The sequence below is a fragment of the Procambarus clarkii genome, chromosome 22 (genome assembly GCF_040958095.1).
Source record: "Procambarus clarkii isolate CNS0578487 chromosome 22, FALCON_Pclarkii_2.0, whole genome shotgun sequence".
Classification (NCBI taxonomy): Eukaryota; Metazoa; Arthropoda; class Malacostraca; order Decapoda; family Cambaridae; genus Procambarus; species Procambarus clarkii.
This window is the reverse complement of record NC_091171.1, coordinates 18,873,383-18,893,662: the sequence shown is the minus strand read 5'-3', so window position 1 is coordinate 18,893,662 and position 20,280 is coordinate 18,873,383. Positions and strand designations below refer to the sequence as shown.

The 20,280-nt window shown below is 49.2% G+C and overlaps 1 protein-coding gene across 5 annotated transcripts in view; it reads left to right on the top strand.

The window, feature by feature from the left end:
• The window catches only part of LOC123757772 (dyslexia-associated protein KIAA0319-like protein), a 222,933-nt gene that overhangs the window by 179,395 nt on the left and 23,258 nt on the right, over positions 1-20,280 (top strand). For 4 of the 5 annotated variants that reach the window (XM_069329507.1, XM_069329508.1, XM_069329509.1 and 1 more), the window contains exons 15-16: positions 5,007-5,168; positions 12,652-12,753. In XM_069329507.1, the coding sequence (XP_069185608.1) occupies positions 5,007-5,168; positions 12,652-12,753 (264 nt within the window). The remainder of the gene's footprint in view (positions 1-5,006; positions 5,169-12,651; positions 12,754-20,280) is intronic. The other variant, XM_069329511.1, reaches the window with a different exon arrangement.

The following is a 20,280-nucleotide window of genomic DNA, read 5'->3' as shown; positions in this document are numbered from 1 at the left end:
CGTGAGCTGGGAGTGAGTCTCCAGTACTCAGGCTGCATGCGCCTAGGGTTCCCTTCCCTAGGTGCCCTGTAAGTACTGCCCTTGGGGCTTGGGGTTACCTTCCACAAGTTCCTTGGGTCCTACTTCTGCTAGGCCGTTTGCTGCTCGGTTTTTGGCCACCCATTGTGTGATTGGGGGTTCTGTCTCCCTTGTTCGCCTTAGGGTAAGGGGCAGTTTGCACTGGCGGGGCGCAGGGTGCTGCGCAGCTTGTTTTCACCAATCATAGTTGCCTGGCTCTGTTCCGCTTGGGTTCGCTGTACTCTTGCGGGGTTTTCTTTTTCTTTTTGTTTGTCTACCTGGTGGGGGGCTCTGCCTTTGGTTCTTTCCCCCTTTGTGCTGGGTTCTCTTCCTTCTTCTGGTGGTTCCCCCTGCTAGGTCTCCATGAGTGTACATGTCCCGGGGGTTCAGCTCTTAGAACGTTGTTTGGTAGCCATGGGCGCTGGTTAGCAGTACCCTGCCTGGGATTAACTGAGCGCAAGTCCTATTTTAGTAAATGCTCAGGACCCTGGGAAACTCCTAGGGGGAGCGTGGGCCCGATGGATGTAGCGCTGGAGTCTTCCCCTCGCTTTGTGCGAGTTTGAGGGTTGCTCAGTCCCCTTGTCTCAGGGTGACTCGCACTGTTTTACCTCCGTCTGCAGCCTGTGGGGTCGGTGACACCTTCGGTCCGGGGTCCTGCAAGTTTTGTTGCTTGTTTGTGACTCGGTTACCCAGTCTTATGTTGACTATGTGGGTGCAGGCTGCAATGGGTGTTGCACATTGGGTTTTGGTGGCAACGCGCTGGTTGTTTGCTCCCTGGAAGCCCCTAGGCTGCCCCGTTTTGGTTGGTGGTCTTGTTGGTCCCCCCCCCCTTTCCTCCAGGTCTATACCGTCTGTGGGTTCGGGGTCAGGGCAGGGCTTCCATGGTTTTGAGACTCGGTTGGTCTCTGGGACTTTCCCTTCCAGGGTAGCAAAGGGGACATTCGAGCCTGTTTCTTCCAGCCGTGTTGTAAGAGTCTGCCAGTGGGCTCCCTTCCTTGGTGCTTTTCACGGCTGCCCCGGTTTTTTCTTGAGGCTGGGGCTTTGGGGGAAAGCTCGGCCCCGGGGCCTGCCAGGTGGGATCCCGGGGCTGGGGTGGGGCTGACATGGGGGACCTCAGGCCCTGTTGGACCCCGCCGGGGTTTTTCCACCCCTCTAGGCGGGGCTTGCGTTTTGTAGAGTGGGGTTTTTTCCTTTCCCCCCCCCCCTCTCCGCACGAGTACTTGAGCGTCGGCCCCTCCCCGGGCTCGGTTCCTTGTCCATTATGCCCATTGCTTCCGTTCTGTTGGTGGGTGCTTTTCTCCGTTCTTCGCACCATTTTTCCCGGGACAGGACTTCTCCGTCATGTCCCCCTCTTCTTGGGGTTCTGGATGACTTTTGGTCTCGGGTGCTACTGGGTTTTTCTGTGCCTTCGTCCTTTGTGTTTGCTTCTGTGTTCTCGAAGGTTCGGGACGGTTTTGCTTCTTCCCGTTTTACTGGTACGTCTGTCATCGTTCGGTGGGGCTTCCCTCTGGTACTTTCTAGGGCTTGTTGGTCCTATTCCGGGCAGCTTCTGGGTTTTTGACCTTCTCGTTCTTTGTTCATATCCCGTCTCTCCGTGCGGTGTCTCGGCACTACTCGTTTTCCTTCCGTTCTGGTCCGGGATGTCGGATTGGGATACTTGTAGCCGGTTGGGCTCTTTGTCGCCATGTTGGGCTACTGGTAACCCGCTTGGATTCCGATTCGGTTCGTTGATTTCCTTTCATGAGCCGGCTAAGTTGGCTTCTGTTTCCCTGAGTTGGCCTGTCTCTTCAACGGATCGTTTGGGATACGACCCGTTGAGCTACTTTTCTGCTCTGTTGTTGGACGGAGTAGGATAGACCTGTGTAGTCCAACCTGTTGGGCTACTTTTCTTTCGTGTCCTGCGCATGCGCCGTGGGAGATTGTTTTGGTTCAGGGCAGTGTGCACACGTGCTGGTGTTCTGCATCCATGTTCTTTGGATTCTCTGTCCTAACCGCATTGTCCTCGCCTAGTTGTGTTGGCTAGGGATAAGCTTGGGCTCTTCGTCTCGCCCCTCGCCTATCATTCGCTCTCTGTTCCATTTCCGGAGCCTATTGGGCTCTTTTCTGCACTAGACGCTGGGCGAGCGGTTGGCCTCTGCCACTTCCCTTCCTTATGCATTCCTCTCGTCTTCCTGCTTCACTCTTGTCCCTGGCCGCTGGTGCTGGGGCGTTTCTGCTAGTCTTTATCATTTCCTCCTTCAAACTTTCCTTTCCTTTCCTTCCTCCTCCTCCTCCTCCTTTCCAAACACTGTTGTGTGTTTTGTTTGTGCCTTTTGGCCTTCCTGTTGCCGGGGTTTGGTTTCCTGATTTCCTGGCTTGCCCTGCCTGTTGGTTTTTTCAGGGTCTTGCGATGTCCCTTCTCTGGTGTCTCACATCGGACCCGTGGTTTCCGATCCCCTGGCGAGCTTGCTCGCATTGGGGAGTTTTCTGTTCGGCAGACGTTCCATCTCCTTCTTTCCGGCTTGGGCTTCTGGCCCTGCTTCCTTGGTGGTTGCACCCGAGATCTTCCTGCGGCCCCGCCTCTTCCTAGGCTCGGATGACCCCTTGGCAGGGCTGATTACGTTCTGCCTCGGGTATCTCGCGTCCGTTAGTGGTCAGCTGGCTTCGTTGTTGGTGTCCCACCTGTGTGCTTCTTGGCGGCAGTATGAGGTGTTTTGGTGGTCCTTCCTTTTACTTCTGTCCCTTCTTCGGTGGCTGCGCTTGTCGGCGTTGGCTTGGCTTTTCTGCTGTGGGTTGGGGGGCCGTCGACTTGCCGCATATTGTCGCCTCGTTTTATGCGGGGCTGGTGGAGCCGCTTCGGCTTTCTTTCGGACTTTCATCTGCGCCGTTCATAAGCTGTCTTGTGCTTGTTTCACCTCCGGCCTGTTCTTGCCGTCCTGGTCATTGGACAGAGTGCTCTTTTCTTTCTTCTCGTTTTCTTGTGGCCCCTTCGGTTTCGGTTTGTTTTTTGATGGCTCTTTTCCGGTTGGCATTGGCCTCTGGGGGTCGGGTAGGTGAGCTTCATGCTCTCCTCCTGTGCAGGGGTTTTCTGCTCCTTTGGTCGGGGTGATGAGTTTGGTCGTCTGCTGCCTTCTCCTTCTTTTCTGGCAAAGAATGAGACTGCTGCTTTCCGGAGGGGTCCTTGGGTTGTTGATGCTTGGTTGGTTGGGCCGGGGGTGCATTTTGTTTTTGTCCGGTTGCGGCTCTCCGCCGTTGTTGGCACGCCACGGCTTCTGGGTCCGTGGACACGCTTTGGGTTGCTCCAGTTCTCTTCTTCCCTGTTCGAGGGTGTGGGTCTCCCAGGTTGTCCGCAGGGTTCTTAAGGCTCTCCAGCCTGCGGTCTATCTCCGTGCCCATGACGTCCACAAGTTCGCGGCTCTTGCCGCCGTCTTTGGTTCCGCGTCCTTGGAGGATGTTCGGGCACCGGGAATTTGGCGGTCGAACTGGGTCCTTGGTTGTTCGTTACCTTGTACACGTTCCTGGGCCCAGTCGGGCCTGTGTCGCTTTGGGTCGGCGGATGCGGCCTGTTGTCTCGAATTCGAGTTGAGTAGTGTGCAGCGACTGCCTCCCGGGTCAGTCCCTCTTCTTTTCCTCTGTGGGTAGTTAGCTCCGGGGAACCGTAAGGGCTCCCCCCAGAAAACCAGCGTTGAATGTAATGAAACGCCATTTTCTGGGTGCAACCAGGTATCAACCAGGTATCAACCAGGGTGAGCCCCGGAGGCTCCCCGGCATCCCTCCCTCCCTCCCTCTGGTCGGCAGTTTTTCGCGTGTTTTGACATCCAGCCTCAGAACTGGGGTGTGGATCGCCAGCATGGTAGGTCTGGGGCTACCCCTTCCCCATCCCGAGGAGGGGGGGGGGCTGCACAGACAGCGGCGCGATGATGGGTGACGTCATACTAGTTTGCTCGTTTTTGTTTGGGGAGTTCTATCCACTAGTTTGGTTTTTTGTTGCAATTTTCACCAGAATAGGGGTTTGTTTTGGGATGCCTGCCTTTCTGGGTGCCTAACCCGGTCGATGGCAGACATAGAATGCTTCCAACCATACGGAGGTTTCTATAGGCCATTGCTCCCCTTGCCTCTCTGAGGGGGCCAGTTTCTGGCTCATGGTCCCTGGTAGGCCCATAAGAACTCCGTACACATGACTGATGCCAAAGTCTGACATTAGTATATCAGCCTGGTAAGCTCCTGGGAGCCTCCGGGACTCGCCCAGAATATGGCGTTTCATTACATTCAACGCTGGATTTTTGCAAGTTTTGACATCCAGCCTCAGAACTGAAGGATGGATATTTGGCATGACGGGGGGGGGGGGGGGGGCGTCTGGGCCTCTCCCTTCCCCCTCCTGGGGAGGGGGGGTGCTGCGCAGACAGCGACGTGTGACATCATGCTAGTTTGCTCTTATTTTTTAGGGGGAGTTCTATTCACTTGTTTGGTTTTTGATAACAATACTTTCACTAGAATAGGGGTTTGTTTTGGGATGTTTACCTTTCTGGGTGCCTGACCTGGTCGATGGCAGACATAGAATGCTTTCAACCACACGGGGGTTTGCCATTTCTCCCTCATGCCTCTCTGAGGGGGGCCAGGTTCTGACTTGTGGTCTCCGGTAAGCCCACAGAACCCATACACATGACTGATGCCAAAGTCTGACATTAGCATATCAGCCTAGTAAGCTCTGGAGAGCCTCCGGATCTCACCCAGAAAATGGCATTTCATTACATTCAATGCTGTTTTTTTTTGTGGATAATTCAGTTTGTTAGTGGATTGATTTCTGATCCCCCATGAGGTCCCTGACGTATAGTGAGTCTAGCTATATATATATGGAGCCTGGTGTATTTTCATTGTCCTCTCTGTATCGGTGACATACTAAGGTGAGGTACCAAGGGTGGTAGCCAAGAAAATCTACTTGTATCTATACAGAATTTTTCTTTCCACAGGTCGTGTGACACTAACATTTCTGGCTTATGCTGGTAAAGAGGTTTTGAAGGGACCAGATGTTGTGTCAATGCTACGACACAAGGTGATGTCAGAATCATCTGAGTTGTTGGATCTTCACCTTCTTTCTGTAGATACAGTTGTTTGTCAGAATAACTGTTCAGGTAATACATATTACTTCAAAAGGTATATTTACTTTGTGGGAGCCCCTCTGGCTCCCTTGAGCTATTAGGCTGATATATGTTATATTAGTCTGGGGCATCAGTCAATTGGAGTTTAGCATACCGGGGACCACGAGCCAGAACCTGGCCCCCTCCAGAGCCAAAAGGAGCAGTGGCCTATGGAAACCCCCCTTGTACTTAGGGCATTCTATGTCTGCCATCGACCAGGGGTTAACACCCAGAAAGGTAGCCATAACAAAACAGACCCCACATGGTAAGAAAATTGCAACTGTAGACCGAACAGAAAGGCAGAACTCCCCAACCTAAAGAAACAAGCAAACATGCAAACGTCACACTCCGCCGCTTGTCCAAGCAGCCCTCATCAGGAGGGGAAGGGGGGAGCCCTGGAACCCCCTGCGCCGGCTACTCAACAATTTCAGTTTATTAGCAGATGCGATCTGGGGCGGTCGGCGAGTCTGGCCTCATATTCTTGGCAGTTGTGTATCTTAGTGGTGTGTTCTGCTGTGTGTGGTGCAGTGCCTAGGAGAAACTTAAAGAGTACTGGGGCTGCATGCCTCCTAGGCGCCCTGTAAGTACTACTCTTGGGTTCTAGGATTATCTTCCATAGAACTTTCGGGAACCGCTTCCATGGGGGTCTCTGCTTCTTGGCAATTACCCCGCCCTTTGGGCAAGCTGGAGTTTTCGTGGTCTTTGTTTGGCTTTGGGTAGGAGAGGGTATCATTTGCTAATAGGGGCACAAGGTACTGTGCAACTCGCCTGCCTACACAGCGGCCGGTTTCTGTTCCTTCTGGGGGCCTTACTCTAGTCCCTTGTGACTGTACACATCGCAGGAGTTCAGCTTTAGCAGTTTTCCCTTGTTAGTTTGGGCCTAGCCAGTTTTGCAGTACCTTGCCTGGACTTCCCATAGCAGTCAACCTGCAGGCCCTGGAAATCTCCATTGGGGCTCATTTGACCGATGGATGCATCTTCTGAGTTCCAACTCGCCTTGTGAGAGTTTGAAGGTTGCTCTTTGCCCTTGCCTCTGGGTGACAGTCACCTGCTTTGCCTCCGTCATGCTGCCTGTTAGGTCAATGACACCTTTGACCTGGAGTCTTGCAAGTCGTGTTCTCTGCTTGTCCTTCAGTTTACCCATTCTCTTGACACTGAGGTTTGGGTACAGGCAACGTCAACGCTGCATGCTAGATTTAGGATGCTGCAACGCACTAGGTTGGCTGAGTCTTCCCCATTTTGGTTATATGGATCTGGACATGGGGTCGTTAGTTGCTTTGACTTTGGTTCAGTCCGCAATCCCTTGTCCTTCACAGGTTGTTCCTCCTGCTACTTCCCCTTACCCATCCCCCCCCCCCCTCCACCACTCCTGGTTCCCAAATGCAATTACCTAAGTGTAATTACCTAAGTGTAGTTACAGGATGAGAGGTACGCTCGTGGTGTCCCGTCTTCCCAGCACTCTTTGTCATATAATGCTTTGAAACTACTGACGGTCTTGGCCTCCACCACCTTCTCACCTAACTTGTTCCAACTGTCTACCACTCTGTTTGCGAAAGTGAATTTTCTTATATTTCTTCGGCATCTGTGTTTAACTAGTTTAAATCTATGACCTCTTGTTCTTAAAGTTCCAGGTCTCAGGAAATCTTCCCTATCGATTTTATCAATTCCTGTTACTATTTTGTATGTAGTGGTCATATCACCTCTTTTTCTTCTGTCTTCTAGTTTTGGCATATTTAATGCCTCTAACCTCTCCTCGTAGCTCTTGCCCTTCAGTTCTGGGAGCCACTTAGTAGCATGTCTTTGCACCTTTTCCAGTTTGTTTATGTGCTTCTTAAGATATGGGCACCACACAACCGCTGCATATTCTAGCTTTGGCCTAACAAAAGTTGTGGTCAATTTCTTTAGTATATTGCCATCCATGTCTTTAAAAGCAATTCTGAAGTTAGAAAGCGTGGCATAGGCTCCTCGCACAATATTCTTTATGTGGTCCTCAGGTGATAGTTTTCTATCTAGAACCACCCCTAGATCTCTTTCTTTATCAGAATTCTTTAAAGATTTCCCACATAATATATAGGTTGTGTGAGGTCTATGTTCTCCTTTTCCACATTCCATAACATGGCATTTATTAACATTAAATTCCATTTGCCAAGTGGTGCTCTATATACTTTTGTCCAGGTCATCTTGAAGGCCATGACAATCATCTAAGTTTCTTATCCTTCCTATTATTTTAGCATCATCAGCAAACATGTTCATATAATTCTGTATACCAACTGGTAGATCATTTATGTAGACAATAAACATCACTGGTGCAAGAACTGAACCCTGTAGTATTCCACTTGTGACATTTCTCCAGTCCGATATATTGCCTCTGATCACTGCCCTCATTTTTCTATGTCAAAAAAATTTTCATCCATGTTAGAAGCTTACCTGTCACCCCTCCAATATTTTCCAGTTTCCAGAACAGCCTCTTATGTGGAACTCTGTCGAAAGCCTGTTTTTAGGTCCAGATAGATGCAGTCAACCCAACCATCTCTTTCCTGTAATATCTATGTTGCTCGTTCATAGAAACTGAGTTAATTTGATACACAGGATCTTCCAGATCGAAAACCATACTGTCTGTCTGATATTATATCATTTCTCTCCAGGTGTTCTACCCATTTAGTTTTAACTATTTTTTCCAATATTTTGACTATTACACTTGTCAATGATACCAGTCTATAATTAAGGGGGTCTTCCCTGCTTCCACTTTTGTAGATTGGAACTATGTTAGCCTTTTTCCACACATCAGCTACAACTCCTGTAAACAGGGATACCTGAAAAATTAGTTGAAGTGGAATGCTGAGCTCAGGTGCACATTCTCTCAGAACCCATGGTGAAACTCCATCTGGACCAATTGCTTTGTTCTTATTTAGCTCCTTGAGCATTTTTTCCACTTCGTCTCTAGACACCTGTATGTGCTCTATGTTGTTCTCTGGAATTCTTATTGTATCTGGTTCCCTGAAGATTTCATTTTGTACAAACACACTTTGGAACTTTTCGTTTAATGTTTCACACATTTCCTTTTCATTTTCTGTGAATCTATTTCCCATTTTCAACCTCTGAATATTATCCTTAACCTGCAATTTGTTGTTTATGAATTTATAGAATAGACCTGGTTCTGTTTTACATTTGTCTGCAATCCCTTTTTCAAAATTTCTTTCTGCCTCTCTCCTCACTGCCGTGTAGTTGTTTCTCGCATCTTTGTATCGCTGGTATGTTTGGGGGTTCGGCCTCTTCCTGTATTGATTCCATTTTTGTGTCTTTTGGTCTCTGGCCCTCTCGCAATTTCTGTTGAACCAATCCTGTTTCCTAGTTCTGCATCTCTGTTTTGGTATAAATTTTTTTGTGCCTTTATCATATATTTCACAAAACTCGACATACATCTCATTCACTTCCTTGCCTAGCAACAAGTCTGTCCAATTATACTCACTAAAAAAATTTCGAAGGTTGCCATCAGCCAGTCAGCTTGTCTGCTCGCCAGGGATATGGTTCTTTCCCAGCTCGCCAGGTTCGGGTTCCTGGTAAACTGGAGGAAGTCCCATCTGGTTCCGTCCCAGGTTTTGACCTGGCTGGTTCTTGTTTGGGATTCTCGGACCGCTTCCTTATCTCTCCCTCCAGAGGCGTTGTTGTGGCTGCGGGACCGCCGTCGGCTGTTTCTGAGGGGGTCCCAGGTCACTCGGCAGTTGCTCAAGCGGTTGTGCGGGAGTCTGAACTTCGCCGTGCTAGTCTACCTGCCTGGTTGGGTTTGGCTTCGGTGTCTGTTTTGGTTCCTTCGGGGACATCCCTTCCGCCTCTCTCCCGATCGTTGGGTTCCTCCTCCGGGGACCTTGTGTCAGTTGCTACGTCACCGGCTTCCTCTTCGGGGTTCTCAGGGTTCAGTGCCTTGGCGCCTTCCCAAGCCCTCACTCGATGTGTTCACGGACGCGTCGTCTCTCGGCTGGGGCTTTGTGGCCTGTGCTCACCAGGCAGGCCAGGGACGGTGGGGTCCATCCTTCCGTCGGGCTCACAGCATGGTTCGGGAGTTCGCGGCAGTCTGGTTCGCGCTTCAGAGGGTTCAGGTAGCTCGGGGATCGACCATTTGCTTCCATTCGGACTGTTCTCCAGTGGTTCATTCCCTGAACCGCGGGGGTTCTCTCCGGTCCTTGGCTCTTTGGGGCTGGTCTCTTCGAGTGGTTCGTCTGCTGGATTCTCGGGGTTTGGCTCTCTGTGCGGTTCATGTCCGGGGAGTGTCCAACGTTCAGGCGGACGGTCTATCACGCTTCCTTCCCCTGTCTACGGAGTGGACGGTCGATGACGACTCGTTTCGTTGGATCTGCTAGACGTACGGTCTCCCAGATGTGGACCTCTTCGCGTCGGCGTGGTCTCGGCGTCTCCCAATCTATGTGACGCCCTTCCCCGACTGCGAGGCGTTCGCGGTGGTTGCCTTTCGACAGGACTGGTCGAGGTGGGGTTACCTGTACCTCTTGCCCCCGGTCCAGCTGTTGCTTCAGGTTCTGGTTCAGTTGGAGACATTCCCAGGGAGAGTAGTCCTTGTGGCCCCTTGGTAGCCGGCCCAGCCTTGGTTTCCAGTGCTATTGGCTCGGTGCCCGAACCCGGGATATTTCTTGCGGCTCCGCCTCTTTCAGGAGGTCGGCCTGGTCCAGTACAGGGCTGATTCGAACTTCTCCTCTGCTCTTTGCGTCTAATCTTTTTGACGGGGGTGTATCTCCATTTCTATGGTGATCAGGTGTCTTGTTGATGGTGTCCCACCTGAGAGTTTCGTCTCGGCGACAGTATGAAGTTTCCTGGCATTCTTTTCGCCATTTTCTGGCTTTTTGTATGTTGTCGCTTTTTCAGGACCATCATTTGATGCCTAATACTGTCGCTTCATATCGTGCAGCGCTGGCGGAGCCGCTCAAGCTAGCGTTCGGGGTGAGCGTCACATCCGCCCCGTTTCGTAGGCTTTCCCGTGCTATGTTTCACCTCCGGCCTGCTCATGCGCCTCCTGAGCCGTCCTGGTCCTTGGACAGGGTGCTCGCATATTTTTCCTCTCCTCGGTTTGTGGTGGCCCCTTCGGTTCCGTATTGTTTTCCAAAGCTTTGTTTTTGTTGGCATTCGCCTCTGGGGGCCTCATGCTTCATGCTTCATGCTCTCCTCCAGCGAAGGGGTTTCTGCTCTTTTGGTCCTGGGGGTAGGTTTGCCCATTTGCAGCCTTCTCTATCTTTTCTGGGGAAGAACGAGACGGCTGCTTTCCAGAGGGGTCCGTGGGTCATTGACGCTTGGTTGGGTCGGCCGGGGGTGCATCATGTGTTGTGTCCGGTTGCAGCACTTCGCCGTTACCTGCGCGCTTCAGCGTGGGTGGCTGGGGATGCGCTTTGGGTTGATCCGTTTTCCCTCGTTCCCTGTTCCAGGGCTCGGGTCTCCCAGGTTGTCCGCAGAGTTATAAAGTCTAGCCAGCCTGCGGTCTATCCTCGCGCCCATGACGTTCAGAAGTTTGCAGCTTTGGCTGCCGTGTTTGGTAACATGTCTTGGGCTCATATTCGGGCGCGTGGATTTTGAAAGTCGAACAGGGTCCTGGCCGCCCGTTATTTGGTGAACGTCCCTGCTCCTCGGCGTTCTTATGTTGATTTGGGTCGCAGGTTGCAGCTAGTTGTCTCGACTTCGCGTTCAGGAGTTTGTGGCCGCCGCTTCCCAGTTAAGTCCCTATTTCCTTCTCTTTGGGTATGTAGCTCCAGGGAGCCTCCGGGGCTACCCACAGAAAACCAGCGTAGAATGTAATGAAACGCCATTTTCTGGGTGAGCCCCGGAGGCTCCCTGGCTACCCTCCCTCCCATCCGGTTGGCGGGTTTTTTTGCGTTGGTTGAAGCCTAGTTTCTGAACTGAAGGCAGCCGGCGCGGTGAGGTCTGGCCCCTTCCCCTCCCCCTCCCGGGGAGAGGAGGGAAGGGCTGCATGGACTACCGGCGCGGCGGTAAATTGATTGTTTGATTGTTTCCTTGGAATTGTTGGTAGTTTCTACCTCTCTGTTCATTTTTTTGTTGTAGTTTTTTACCATGTGGGGTTTGTTTTGTTATGCTTACCTTTCTGGGTGCCTGACCCCGGTTGATGGCAGATAAGGAAAACCCCCAACCATAATGGGGTTTTCCAGGGCCATTGCTCCCTGAAACCTCTCTGAAGGGGCCAGGTTCTGGTGCTGGTCCCCTGGTAGGTCTGAACTCCATAGCTAATGTCCCGGTCTAACATAACATACAATAGCCCGATAACTTCCAGGGAGCCTCTGGGGCTCACCCAGAAAATGGCGTTTCATTACATTCAACGCTGTTTTTTTTTTCTGGTGGGGTTGAGACAGCTCTTTTCTGGAGGGGGGTCCCTTGGGTTCTTGCTGCCTGGGTGGCTAGCCGGGGTGCTTCTTCTTGTGTCCAGTTGTGGCTCTCCGCTGTCTTTGCGCACCACGGCCTCTGTGGCCTGGGCTGCACTTTGGGTTGATCCGGTTTCCCTTCTTCCCTGTTTTCGGGTTCGGGTCTCTCAGGTCGTCCGCTGGGTCATTCTGTCTTGCCAGCCTGCAGTCTCTCCCCGTGCCCTTGACGTTCATAGGCTTTCTGCACTTGCTGCCATCTTGGGTGGCATGTTTTGGGCTGACATTCGGGCTCAGGTTTGTTTTGGCGGTCGCGCTGGGTCTTGGCTGCACGCTCCCTAGTATGTTCCTGGGTCTAGTCGGGCCTGAGTCGCCTTGGGTCAGCTGTTGCAGCCTGTTGTCTTGATTTCGTGTTGTGGTGTGGGCGCCGACCGCCTCCCGAATGCGTCCCTCTGTTTTTGTCTTTGGTGAAGTAGCTACGGGGAACCATAGGGTCTCCCCCCAGAAAACCAGTGTTGAATGTAATGAAACGCCATTTTCTCGGTTAGTCTCAGAGGCTTCCTGGCAATCCTCCCTCACCAGTGTGAGGGGTCTGGAGCTCTCCCTTTCCCCTCCTGGGGAGGGGTGGGGGGAGCTGCGCAGACATGTCGTGCGGCTTGTGTGACGTCATGCGTGTTTGCTCCTTTTTCTTTTGGGGAGTTCTGTCCACTCGTTTGACGATTTTCGTTGTTAACCAAAGTAGGAGTTTGTTTTGTGGTGCTTACTTTTCTGGGTGTCTGTCCCGGTCGATGGCAGATATAGAATGCTCCAAATCACATGTGCATTTCTATGGGTCATTACTCCTCGTGACTCTGTGAGGGGGCCAGGTTCTGGCTCGTGGTCCCCGGTAGACCTAGAACATCATCGACCCACATCGACTGATGCAAAATAGTTAGGGGTATCCATATCAGCCATGGATAGCTCCGGGAAGCCTCCGGGACTCGCCCAGAAAAAGGCGTTTCATTACATTCAACGCTGTTTTTTTGTGGTGAAATTAATAATCACTTAAATTAATGCTGAGCTTTGTAATGCAGCTTGAAGAAAACTGTTACATTACTTCATTTCAGGCCATGGTGAATGTATTCAAGCAACTCGAGAATGCCGTTGTCGTACTTGGTGGATGGAGTCCTTTATTCGACGTCATATGGCAGATGGTATTCAGAATTGCGGTATGTCAGAAAGTGAAGTAACTTGTGTATTTTAAGTGCTCAAATGCTGCTTTCTTTTCAGCACAAACTAATCAGATAAGCCCTGATTAGATATCAGGACACTTTCTGATATCTTAAAAAAAAAATTGCTGTACATTTTCATATGTACTGTATGCTCAGATTTACCCCGTATTTTTTATGACCACCTCCAATTGTCCTATCTTATTTTCCTTCTATTACTTAATCCTATTTACAATAAAGAGATCGCTCACTTATTTGGATAATGTGAAGTGAACCTGCATTCAAGTTATACAGCAATTCAATTTACCTGATTTTATTTTTATGATTCTCCTTATATTTTGCAACTATTTTGTTTTAACCCTGAAGTCACCTTGTGTCTTTTTCACCAAAGGTATAAGGTCAAACATACAATTTTATAAATAAAAATAATACTGTAAACACACAAATATACTATAGATACAGGACAAAGAATATCATCATTAGGGATGTGGGTTGCATTATAATTGATGGTTCATTGGTGGAAGGGAGGTTCCCGGTGTCTGCTTCAGCTTTAATAGTGATATATATTAAGAACAGCTATCAGGAAGTTAAATTAGTCATTAAAATCAGACAGGCAGTAGATTATCAGCATTCTGTCAAATTAGTAATTGGTTATCATTAGACAGTTATCTATACAACAGCACCTAAAAGATTAATGAATGATATCGTTCCAAATTGATCCAATTTTCTAAAAATTTACTTTTCTGGGGAAGCCCTATCGGCTCCCTAAAGCTATCCGAATTGATATGTGCTATATTAGTTTGGGGTCATCAGTCACAAGGAGTTCCTATGCCTACCAGGAACCAGAGCTAGACCTGGTCTTCCCAGAGAGGTGCAGGGAGCAATGGCATATGAGCACTTTATATTTAAAGCATGTCATATTCCACCATCAACCAGGGTGAGCACCCAGAAAGATAGGCGAACCAAGACGAACAACTAGCCAATAAAATTGCGTCCTACAGCCAGAGCAAAGAAACTCCTGTTTAAAGAAAAGAAGAAGAAAATAACAAACTAGCAACTCTACCCTCAACTAGTACTCGTGCTCGTTAACATATCCCTCCCACCCCCACACAGGGCAGTTCTCGTCTGATGTGCAGGCACCACCTCAGTTCTCATCTGATGTGCTTGGCGGTCAGTGGTGATCTCTGGCCTCACTTTCTTGTTCTGGATTTTGCCCTGTATGGCTGTACCAGCTGTGTGTGTGTGTGCGTGGTGTGGTGACCAGGTGTTCTTTGTATTTGGAGCTGCATGTGTCCTAAGTACCCTTCCCAGGTGCTCCGTGAGTACTACCCTTGTGTGTCAGGGTTGCATTCCCTAGATGTTTGGGACTTATTTTCCAATGGGAGCTTCGTCGCTTGATGTAGTCTTCACCCTTGGGGTACGTCAGGGTACTGGAGCTTTGTCTTGCCCCGGATAGGGAAGTGTTATTAGCTGAGGTGGGGGGGGGGGGCTTGGGCTGGCGCAGTCTGTTCTTATCAATGAGACAGCCAACGTTTTTCTCCGGCTGCTAGTTTTCTTAAAGTTGTGTTTCAGGGGACTTATTCTTTTTTTTTTTTTTTCCTATTTGAACAGATAAGGTCGGCTTAGCTGCTTATTTGGCTAACCTAGGTTGTGTTGGCTCTCCAACTCCATTGCCCCCAAGGTTTCACCACTGCTACTGGTAGCCATTTGCCTGTTTACAAGCAGGAAGTCTACCAGCTTAGCTGGTCACATTGCCTGGGCGTCCCGCAGAGCTAATGTGCCCTGGGAACCCTGCAAAACCCCCTTGGGCTCAGGTAATCATGTGGGTCCATCAGAATTTACTCTCGACTTGTGCAATGTTGCTGGTTGTTCGTCGCCCCCGCCTCTGGGTGACGATCACCTCTTCTACCTTCGCCTTGCAGCCTGTCGGGTCAGTGTCACCTACGACCTGGAGTCTTACGGGTTTAGTTCCCCTCTTGTGCTTCTGTTACCCATTATTCGTCTGCAGATAATAGGATTCAGGCTACAGCGGCATTGCAAGCACTCTTCTTAATCTTGCATCGCACCAGGTTGGTTGCCCGGTTAGAGACCCCAGAGCCACCCCGCTTGGGTTTATGTGTCCAGGCTTTGGGGACACAAAGGTCTTGTTTAGGGCTCTTGGGCCACTCCTGTTTTTCTCTCCAGAAGGGTTGCTGTGGCTGTGGTCCCCCCTTCGGCTGTTCATGAGCCAGGTTGCTCGGCGGTTACTCGAGCAGTTGTGCGGGAGTCTAAACTTCAACGTGCTGGTCCGCTAGCGGGGTCGGGTTTGGCTTCGGCGTCTGTTTGTTTCCTTCGGAGACTCCCCTTCCGCCTCTCTTGCAATTGTTAGGTTTGTTCCTCCAGGGATCTTGTGTTGGAGCTACGTCACTAGCTTCCTCTTTGGGGTTTTCGGGGTTCCATGCCTTGGCACTTCCCCGAGCCTTCGCTCGATGTGTTCGAGTGTCTCGTGTTCGAGTGTCTCGTGTTCGAGTATCTCTCAGCTGGGGCTTTGTGACCAGTGCTCACCAGGTCGGCCGGGGATGGTGGAGTCTGTCCGTCCATCGGGCTCACAGCACGGTTCAGGAGTTCGTGGCTGTTTGGTTTGCGCTTCGGAGGGTTTGGGTCATTCGGTGCTCTACCTTTCAGCTCCATTCGGACTGTTCTCTGGCGATTATTTGCTGGAACCACTGGGTTTCTCTTAGGTGTTTGACCTTTGGGGTTGGTCCCTTAGAGTGGCTCGTTTGCTGGATTCTCGGGGTTTGGCTAACCGTGAGGTTCAAGTCCGGGGTGTCCTGCATCCTGGTGGACAGCTGTCTCGGTTCATTTCTCTGTTCACGGATTGGCCAGTCGTCGCCAACTCGTTTCGTTGGCTCTGCCGGACGTATGGACTCCTGGCCATGGTCGTCTTCGAATCGGCTTAGTCTAGGTGTCACCCATTCTATGTGGCTCCCTTACCCTCCTGCGAGGCGTTCACAGTAGATGCCTTTCGGCAGGACTGGCCAAGGTGGGGGTACCTGTTCCTCTTCTCCCGGTCCAGCTGTTGCTTCGGGTTCTGGCTTGGTTGGAGCCCATTCCCACGAGAGTAGTCCTTATGGTCCGTTGGTGGCCGGCCCAGCTGTATTTTCAGACACTGCTTGATAGGTGTCCGAACCCAGGGCATTTTTCCCGTGGCTTCACCTCTTTCAACAAGTCGTACCTGTCCTGTACATAACTGGTTCGGCCTTCTCCTCGTCTCTTTGCATCTGGTATTTTGACGTGGGTATCACCATCTCTGTGGTAATCATGAGGCTCTGTTGACGGTGTCCCACCTGCGAGCTTCATCTTAGCGACAGTATGACGTTCCTCGTGTTTCTATGCACTTTTTTCTTGCTCTTCGTAGGTTGTCTTCTCTTTCGCATCGGGTTGTCTTGTCCTTTCTTGGGTTTTCAGGACTAGTTATTTGATGTTTCTTACTGTCGCCTCGTTTTGTGCGGCGCTGGTGGAGCTGCTTTGACTTGCGTTCGGGGTGGACGTCACATCTGCCCCGTTTTGTACGCTTCCTCGTGTTTTGTTTCACCTCCGGCCTGCTCATGCGTCGCCTGAGCCGTCCTGGTCCTTGATCAGGGTGCCTTCTTATCTTCTCCTCAGTTTGTGGTAGCCCCTTTGGTTCAGGTTTCTGCTCTTGGTACTGGTGGTAGGTTTGTACGTTTGCAGCCTTTCTCCGTCCTTCTGGCGACGATCGAGACGGCTGCTTTCCGGAGGGGTTCTTGGGTTATTGATGCTTGATTGGTTCAGCCGGGGGTGCATCCTGTGTTGTCAGGTTGCGCTTTTTTGCCGTTACCTGCGTACCGTGTCTGGGGATGCGCTTTGGGCTGATCCGGTTCCCCTCGTTCCCTGTTTCAAGGCTCGGGTCTTCCAGCCTGCGGTCTGTCCTTGCGCCGTGCATTTCGAACATTTGCAGCTTTTGCGGCTGTGTTGGTGACGTCTAGGGCTCATTTTGGTCGCAGGGATTTGAGGGTCTCACAGGTTCTTGGCCGCCCATTCTTTTTGCACGTCTGCTCCTGTGTGTTCTTACTGTCTTGGGTCGCAGGTTGCAGCCTGTTGTGTCGGCTTCGCGTTGCGGAGTTTGTGGCGGCCGCCTCCCAGGTCAGCCCTTTCTTTTCCTTCTCTTTGGGTATGAAATCCAAGGAGCCATAGGGGCTCCCCACAGAAAACCAGCGTTGAATGTAATGAAACGCCATTTTCTGGGTGAGCCCCGGAGGCGCCCTGGCAACCCTTCCTCCCACCGGTCGGCGTTTTTTGCGCGTTGGTTGAAGCTTAGCTTCCGAACTGAAGCTAGGCAGCCGGCGCGGTAGGTCCGGGGCTTCCCCCTCCCCCTCTCGGGGCGGGGAGGGCTGAGCGGACGATCGGCGCGGCAGTAAAGTATAATGTTTGCTTGTTTCCTTGGGATTGTAGGAAGTTTCTACCTCTCTGTTCGGTTTTTTGTTTTAGTTTTTTACCATGTGGGGTTTGTTTTGTTATGCCTACGTTTCTGGGTGCCTAACCCAGGTTGATGGCAGATAAGGAAAACCCCAACCACAAGGGGGTTTTCCATTGCTCCCTGAAACTTCTCTGAACGGGCCAGGTTCTGGCACTGGTCCCTGGTAGGTCTGAACTCCTTAGCTAATGTCTCGGTCTAATATAACAAAAATTAGCCCAATAAGCTCCCGGGAGCCTCCGGGGCTCACCCAGAAAATGGCGTTTCATTACATTCAACGCTGGGTTTTTCCCAGGTGGCATTTGTTTACATTCAGGGTCGGCTTGACTATAGCTGCCCCTTTCCCTGGCAAGGCAATTAAAATCGTGCGCTAGACCCTTAATCGTATATGTATGTATTGCTCGGTCTTGGGAAAGTTACTCCCATCGTATACGTGTGTATTTGCGATTTAAGGGTTAAGCATTTCCATTATTTTTTCCTTCTTTTATAGTGTCGTCTGCGTTCTCTTTCTATGTTGGACCTCTTTCTGACTTTCCTCAAAGGAACATGTTTCAGATAGATTGATATGCTTCCAAAGTAATTTTTTCTATTCCTTCTGTAAGACTTATAATACTTAGCATCAGGGGTAGTTAGCTGTCCCTTGCACTCACCACTCATGTGGGTACTTGTCTCCCTCCCTTTTGGGAGGAACCTGAATGCTTGCTGTGACCTGTGCCATATCTGGGTGCATGGAGGGTGACACATCTTTGCAACAGGCAATGTGTGGGCGGTGAATAGGTGGGTGGGAGACGCCCAGACGCAGGGTGGGAGACGCCCAGACGCAGGGTGGGCGGGGTTGGATGGCAGGAATGGTGCGGTGAGGTCGGCGGGTGGGGAGGGGGATGGGGGTTGACCGGGCCCCGCTCGGCTTGAGGGGTGGGGTGTCTGGGCAACACTTAAACACTGGTACAATTTCCTTGTATATTACTGCACACTGGTGAATGAATCATACACTTGTAGTCTGACACACTGTGAGCTCCATTAACACTAAACATGATTGCTAATTTTCGTTTTTCTTTCCCAAATATATTTCTATAAACACTGGGTGGCACATGGGTGACCCCCCCCCTTGCCTGACTGCACAACAACACCCCCTCCCCCCACACCTTTACTGTGGGAGGCCTACAGGGCACCAGCATGGCTCGCACTGCCCTTATATTCCACACTGTGCATTCACCTGTTTGATCCGTTTTTGTTGAGATGGTCCACTCTGGGCACTTCCTGTCCACTCCTGCACCTTCCTAGGATATTCACACAGCACCTTGTGCAGGTTAGGAACAGTGGCGCCAGGATGTCATTAGGTATGGCTCGGTAAACAACAGAGCCTCCTCCACGCATCCGCCCACCATGGCACCTCGTGCATATCGTATTATATATGAGCATATATATATATATATATATATATATATATATATATATATATATATATATATATATATATATATATATATATATATATATATATATATATATATATATATATATATATATATATATATATATATATATATATATATATATATATATATATATATATATATATATATATATATATATATATATATATATATATATATATATATATATATATATATATATATATATATATATATATATATATATATATATATATATATATATATATATATATATATATATATATATATATATATATATATATATATATATATATATATATATATATATATATATATATATATAATATATATATATATATATATATATATATATATATATATATATATATATATATATTAGTATATTTTGGTAGCAGTCTTTCCTGTAGACATATATTATTAAATATGACCGAAAAAGTAAGATTAATAATTCTAACATGAATTTTCTCAATCTTTCGTACATTACGCTTCACTGTTGGAGGTAAATCAAAAATCACTTCTCCAAAATTCATTTTTATTTCTAGTCTGACGCGACACGGGCGCGTTTCGTAAAACTTATTACATTTTCAAAGACTTCACAAATACACAACTGATTAGAACGTATCTCTGATTTTATATCTACATTTGAGTGAGGTGGGAGGGATGATGTGGCATTAACACAAGACCGAACACGAGGGGATATTAATAGGGTATTAAAAGTATCAACACAAGACAGAACAGAAACAATGGGTATTGAATAGAAGTGTTTGTAGAAAGCCTATTGGTCCATATTTCTTGATGCTTCTATATTGGAGCGGAGTCTTGAGGTGGGTAGAATATAGTTGTGCAATAATTGGCTGTTGATTGCTGGTGTTGACTTCTTGATGTGTAGTGCCTCGCAAACGTCAAGCCGCCTGCTATCGCTGTATCTATCGATGATTTCTGTGTTGTTTACTAGGATTTCTCTGGCGATGGTTTGGTTATGGGAAGAGATTATATGTTCCTTAATGGAGCCCTGTTGCTCATGCATCGTTAAACGCCTAGAAAGAGATGTTGTTGTCTTGCCTATATACTGGGTTTTTTGGAGCTTACAGTCCCCAAGTGGGCATTTGAAGGCATAGACGACATTAGTCTCTTTTAAAGCGTTCTGTTTTGTGTCTGGAGAGTTTCTCATGAGTAGACTGGCCGTTTTTCTGGTTTTATAGTAAATCGTCAGTTGTATCCTCTGATTATACTGAAAACCCAGTATATAGGCAAGACAACAACATCTCTTTCTAGGCGTTTAACGATGCATAAGCAACAGGGCTCCATTAAGGAACATATAATCTCTTCCCATAACCAAACCATCGCCAGAGAAATCCTAGTAAACAACACAGAAATCATCGATAGATACAGCGATAGCAGGCGGCTTGACGTTTGCGAGGCACTACACATCAAGAAGTCAACACCAGCAATCAACAGCCAATTATTGCACAACTGTATTCTACCCACCTCAAGACTCCGCTCCAATATAGAAGCATCAAGAAATATGGACCAATAGGCTTTCTACAAACATTTCTATTCAATACCCATTGTTTCTGTTCTGTCTTGTGTTGATACTTTTAATACCCTATTAAT